Here is a 6,846-nt window from a genome sequence, read left to right as displayed (position 1 = left end):
CGTCGCCTATTTTTCCTTGAGATAAAATTGCACCAATACCAGTGTTACAAGCATCTGTTGTTAATAAAAATTTTTCATTGAAGTTAGGAAATTGCAAGAGGGGTTGATTTGAAAGAATTTGTTTTAAATTTTGAAATGATTTGTTGCATAAATCGGACCATTGGAAAACAGAATCTTTTTTTAAAAGCTTTGTTAAGGGTAGTGTAATAAAACTATAATTATTAACAAAACGCCTATAGTATCCACAGAGACCAAGAAATGATTTTAATTGTTTAACATTTTGAGGTATAGGATAGTCTAAAATTACTTTTGTTTTTTCAGGATCAGGTAAAATTCCGTTGCTAGTTATTAAATGTCCTAAGTAACTTACTTCGCGTCTTAAAAATTCGCACTTAGCGGGCTGTAATTTAAGATTAGCAGAGCGAAGTCTCTCGAAAACTTCCTTTAATTTCTCATTATGATCTTTCAAATTAGAACCGTAAACGCAAATATCGTCTAAGTATATAAAACACTTTAAACCTTGTAGACCGCTTAAGATACAATTCATTATTCTTTGGAATGAGGCAGGACTTGTTTTAAGGCCCATTGGCATTTTATTGTACTCAAAATGACCAAATTTTGTGCTGAAGGCTGTTTTTTCCTTGTCTTCCTCGGCTAGCTGAATTTGGTGAAACCCGTTTGCTAAATCGAGAGTTGTAAAATATTGGCTCTTTCCTAATTGGTCAAAAATATCTGCAATAGATGGTAAGGGAAACGAATCACCCACTGTGATGTCGTTTAATTTACGATAGTCAACCACAAGCCGCCACTTCTTTTCACCTGAAGCGTCTTGTTTTTTTGGTACAAAAAGTATTGGAAAATTCCATGGTGACTTTGATGGACGAATTGTGTTTTCCTCTAACATTTTATTGATTTGTTTTTCTAATTCTGAATTGAGCGATTCTGGTAAACGGTATGGTTTAACATTGATTGGACCTACGTCAGATTTAGTATAAATTTTATGCACTCCTGCATTCGAAAAAGATAAAATGTCGCCGTCTAAGTAAAATATATCGCTATATTGTTCTATAATATTTAGCAACTCTGATTTCTCTTCATGATTTAAGTGACTTAGTCTTAAATTATTCCGTAAAATTTCTAAACGATCATGGATTTGAGATTTGATATTCATTGTATGGACAGCTGGTGCATGAGATTTAGATTGTGTGCAATGATTTGGACCAATTTCATGTAAATTTACTTCCGGTACGCGAATTTGTAATGTTTCTTCGGTAGTATTAAGAACGCTAACAACACACTGCCCATTTGTAGGTTTAGTTAAGCACGAACCGACAAAAATACCTGGTTTTAATTCAAAAGTTTCTACAAGACCTTCATGTAATGACTTAGTATTAAAGTTAACAAATTGTTCGCTGCGGGGTTTTATAGTAATTAAATTTTGTGAACTTCTTAACGCTAAAGAACAGTTATCTACACTAAAAGTACCTCTATTATAATCTAAAACTACTTTATTTTTCTGTAAGAAATCACGGCCTAAAATGCCATCGTCAGGTACGGGAATTTCCTTTCCTACAACATGAAATTCGTGAGGTATTTTTTTGTTATTTGGTAAGGTAATAATGGCAACTATCTTTCCTATGGTAGTAACATGACTACCTCCAATACCCGTTACGTGGACAGGAAATGATGTGTCGATAAGGCAATCATCCTTTAGTTTACTAACTTTTATTAAAGATATATCTGCCCCGTTATCTACCAGTACAGATACTTTTTCTTCGTCTACTATATTAATACTTAAATTTATGCAACGATATTCTGATCTTTTGTCTAGAGAACAGCCTATTTGAAAGCACGGGCGGGAGTCATACGGCTGCTCGATGCTCCCGGCAAAGAGTTTCCCGAATGGGATTGATTGTTTTGGGAATTATAACGAGATGCGTTCGAACTTGAAGCAGGATTACTCAAGTTATTACTTGAGGAATTATGAGTATTCGCCCATTGTCTTTTCCTACAGTCTTTTATGTGATGGCCCTTATTTTTGCAATAACTGCAAATAACTGAAGAAAGATAGACCCTATTACTGTTAGAATCACCATTACAGGAATTTGTTGAAGTGTTTCTAGGAAAATTATTGGGAGTTTGGTTTCTATTTGAGTGAAAATTACTATTTTTATTTGCTACACTACTATTATTGCGGAAATTTAAATGTGGATTGTAATTAAAAGTGTTAACAAATTTGTAACTTTCTTTTTCTAATAACATTTCGCGCTCTTTTTGAATAGCCCCCTCTACTGCTAGCTCATACTGCTGGTAATTTCGAGACTCCACTAATAATTTCAAAGGTTGCCTAAGGCCTAAAATAAAAGTATTCAATGCTCTTTCCTTTAATAACGACTCGATAGTCTCTACTGCTGCATCATTTTTTCCTTCACATGACGCGTTAATTAACGGCTCTATAATGCTTTCTAGTCTATTACTGTAATCTGTAACGGATTCGTTCGGTTTTTGCCTTAAAGATGATAATTGCGCTTCAAGATGTGGTATTGTGCGTTTTTCGGAAAAGTGCTGTTTCAATGTATTTATGAGAGCATCCCAAGTTTCTATAGTACGATACCTAACTGCATTAAATGCTACACCTAACAATTTAGTCTTTACGATGTCCAAAAGCATTGCCATATCAGCGGGATTACTCCGATTTTTAACAATTTCTACGCAATTTAAAAATTGTGGAAAGTTTTTCTTATTTCCATCAAAGATAGGAATTAATTTTATTGATTGGTCAAATGATAAATAAACTGTTTCTCTTTCGTTAGCCATGGTTGAGTCGATACATACAAGGAAAAGTACAAATAGGGATAAGAAAGGACTTACTTTTTGCTTTCGTTTTGATTCCCAACGTCTTCAAGGAGTTGTAGGCATCCAAATAGACAAGTCGCACCGCCGATTTTGCCTGCTTTCCGTGGTTTGGTTGTGTACACAGGAATATCCTTCAGGATCGTTGAACACAGTATCACAGGGATAGCCACAAGATTATCCTTTACAAACGTTGATTCGCTGGAATCCCACCGCTGCCACCAAAAATGTTGTGTCCCCGATAAATATATATTTATACGCGGGAACTTTAAATTAGGGTTCGTGCGAAATGGTTAAGACTTGAAAGTCAAAATCAAACTTTCGGCAATGATAAGTCCTTAATTATACTTTATTAAAATTAACAATACACTATTTATTTACTAATGAACTTTAACTACAATTGTGGAACGAGACAGTAACGATTTAGAAACGATTTTAGATGAGTGCTTAGATGTTCTCCCTTGCTTTCTCTTTTCCAGAGGTTTATATACCCTCGGCTGGCTTGGGGTGAATTCAAAGAATTTACTAAAAAGCTGTCCTCGAGTCAAATTCGAGGACGTAGCCATAAATATCCGGTTAACAAAAGATTTGTACTTTTTTTTAGACGATTTGCTTGATTCTAAGAAGGTTGGAGAAAGCTAGGTAGGTAAAAGTGTATACCTAGTACTGCCTGTCCATAACACAGCTCTGTTTCGGCAAGGTTATACTATGCCAGTTAACCATAGCTTCAATAATTTTACTCAAAGCTTCCTTTTACTTTAGTCGTATGAATAAAACTTCGATGATTTTTTTCGATGCGTTTTAATTTTCTGTACATAGAGGAACGCGTGCCTTTAAGTAGGTATTTGAGATGAATTCATAACTGACGTTGTCGTCGAATTAATCACTATCTACAATTCTACAAAATCACAGAGACGAGATAATGACGTACAAACATACTTATAAAAGTAAAAGTTCAACTTCTGGTTGATCATTCAGCAGACATGGCACGAACTTTAATTTTGGCAGCATTAGTTTCCATCTCTCTGGGTAAGCATTAAAAGTAAATTTTTAGATGTAATTTATATTTTTGTGAAATCGCTAAAAATTTAAAGATCGATCGATAAAGAGGTTAAAGGGAGTGAACGTATTCTAGTTACACGAGCGCACTGAAGAATATTGTAGATTATAGCTTTTCAAGAAACAGGGTGATGTTTACATTCTTGGTAGTGGGATCTAACTCCACATAGTTTTATGTATGAAGCAGTGCGCGATTCATGCACCAGCGTACAGCGTGAAGATCGCTGCAAATGAAATTCGCCAAACGCTGGATGTTTTGTGCGAGTGAGAAATAATTTTGGTAGACGCTTTGAAGCCTTTTTTTACCGCTCGGTTCTAATTTCGAAAGATTTTGTGGTGCTCGTTAGTATGCAAGTGTGTGTTTAGTAGTGTTTCCGGAACTAACAAGTTGTCTATAAGTCCTCAGAAAATGGTAACAAGTAATGAAAAATATATTTTTCACGTCAAAACTAATAAATCCATTCATATAATGAATACATAAATTCTTTGTAGTACCAATTAATTACTCTTGGCTTTTGTAATATTTGTTAAATTTAACTTTAATTTAGGGGTTGTGTACCTTCATTTCAGTTTTAGTTTAAAACCGATTCAGTTTTGAATCGGGCCGTCGCGCGTCGACATCAATGTAACTATGGTATATTTGGTAGCTCGCACTCGTACTGCACAGGTAGTATATATTTCCTTTCTTTTCTAATTACTAATCGATTTTTCTGTAAGCCATAAGAAAACTACTATCAATTTGAAATAAGGTTCACTGCCGAGCGGTAGTCCAAAAGTGTTATGTTACCGAGGCATTGGCGTTGCATTGCTTTATTTAAAATAAACGAACAAGAATGTTAGTTATCGTTGACAATTTAAATTATGAAAAATTCTTTGCCTTTTATTGGCGAAATTGAAAAATACCAGTTGAAGTGCATTGAAATGACCCTAAGGAAAAATCATCAATGATGAGCGCGCCTGTTTATCCCTAGTGTTCACACTAAATTAGCTGCGAAAAATATACTAATGCGATGCCTCCAGAAAGGGAACTTTAAAGGAAGTTTGACTTTAGCGGTTCCATTCTTAAATATCTATTAAAAAATCTGTCCAAAACAACGCTCAAATGATCGACTTTGGTATAATTCTATAATAAATGAAGTAGTTTTAGTTTGCCGAAAGATTTTCAGGTGCTCAATGTACAAATTTTACGGGAAGGACGTTCAGACTTTGAAAACATAATGTATATGGTGGGTAAAAGAATTGGGAAATTAATTAAAGTTAAACTATTTTCTTCGGTTCACTACTTCATAGTGTTGCGTATGAACAAACAATCACAACATAAAACGAATGCTTTTGTATCCCGTTTCCGCTTAACTTAATATTAGAAGTACCAATATTAGGTATATCGCTAGCTATAAATGTTTAACGTACGTGAGTATCGATAAATTATTTAACTCTTACTTGGGAGATTCGGTGGTTACACACATAATTAATTATAGGAGACGCCTTTGCAAATTTTGATTTGGTGAAACTGTTAGACATAAGCACCGAACAAACGAAATGCTGAATATTAAAAGTCAAAAGAAAAATAAAAGTTTTACACTTTCTTAAAATTACCCGAGTAAAAATTATTCTTTTCAATTTCATATTACCGAATTACGTCCAAACTAGCTCCATCTCTAAAATATTATGAGAAAAGGTCCGTTTGCAGGACTAAACGGCCGATTGTGTACGAATGGAATACTGAAAAAGTACCTACTGCATTTAGTACGAAAAGAACACGGATACAGCACCGATTGCTTTCCAGAAAGCTACTGAAATACCACCTTTTTTTTCGTTTAGTTTAGCCTCGAGGAGGGGAAATCTTTAAAATACACCCCCTGAAGGGGGGTAGTGTCGGATTCGCCGTAGCGCCTACCGACTAAAACCTCTCCTCGAGATGGGATTTCAACCCCAAGGCTGTTACTCCCAATGAAATACCACCGAAAGAGCGACGCATTTATACTAGAAAAGCACCGACACAGCACTAAAGGGATACTAAAATTATTACTATTTTCATAACTGGGCGTGAAATTGTGGGTGGTAATGTTGATAGTGATTTGGATGAGGTTGATAATTATCAGTTGGATATTGCTGAGGTATGGGATGGGAGTTTAGCGGAACATTGTAGAGTGATGGATATGGAGAAAAATTATGTTGAAAATATTGATGCAAATTAGGTGAAGAATTGGGGAAGGTTGGAATTTCATAATTATTATTAGGGTTAGGATCGGGCCTGTGAATCAAAAGGGCTTATGACGATGACGATGAAGATGACCCTGATGATGCTAGAAGTACTAGTGCTCTAGTAATACTAGTACTGGTGCTGTTGTTAATGACAATGGTGTATATATGTATGTGTTAACATTAATTAATAAAAATTTAAATATCTGATGGATAAGTTGGTATTAAATAATCAATATTTTCATTTTTTTATACGGTACGTTTTGGTGGTGTTTTAGATGATCTTGTACGTGATGCTGTTTTGGTGCTATTATAGTACGTTTTGTGTATGTGTCTTACATGATAAATTAATATCTTATTTCGTGAGTTACCCTAAATAAAAATGTTCAGTTTGTCAGAGCCTCTGAAAGAGAGACTCGAGTCTCCGTATCTCATCGAGTCGAGAAACTGTCGAAAGACTGTCAAAAAAACTGTTTAACGTCTCTGAACGAGAGACTCGGATCGCTCATAGAGAGATCCTCATTTCGTATTCGGTCTCTGAACGAGAGACATATTTCAGAGACCCCAGTCATTCAACGAAAGATTCGAGTCTCTCAATTTTTCAGTTTTATTCATTCAGTCTCTCTGTGAGAGACTCGAATCTCTGAATTAACAACTTTATCGTTCGAGTCTCTCATACAGATATTGTGAGAGATCCATAAAAACACCTAGGTAATAACTGAGAGACTGTGA

At 35.1% G+C, this 6,846-nt stretch overlaps 1 protein-coding gene across 1 annotated transcript in view; it reads left to right on the top strand.

Moving 5' to 3' along the window:
- The first annotated feature begins 3,653 nt into the window (after positions 1–3,653).
- Positions 3,654–6,846, top strand: part of LOC108736269 (trypsin-7-like) — a 7,871-nt gene continuing 4,678 nt past the window's right edge. Inside the window, exon 1 of the mRNA XM_018468626.1 lies at positions 3,654–3,882. Within this exon, the coding sequence (XP_018324128.1) occupies positions 3,837–3,882 (46 nt within the window). The 5' untranslated portion in view covers positions 3,654–3,836. The remainder of the gene's footprint in view (positions 3,883–6,846) is intronic.

The sequence above is a fragment of the Agrilus planipennis genome, unplaced genomic scaffold, assembly GCF_000699045.2.
Source record: "Agrilus planipennis isolate EAB-ADULT unplaced genomic scaffold, Apla_2.0 scaffold97, whole genome shotgun sequence".
Taxonomy (NCBI): Eukaryota; Metazoa; Arthropoda; class Insecta; order Coleoptera; family Buprestidae; genus Agrilus; species Agrilus planipennis.
The sequence above is the reverse complement of the archived record's forward strand: the minus strand, read 5'-3'. Positions and strand labels throughout refer to the sequence as shown.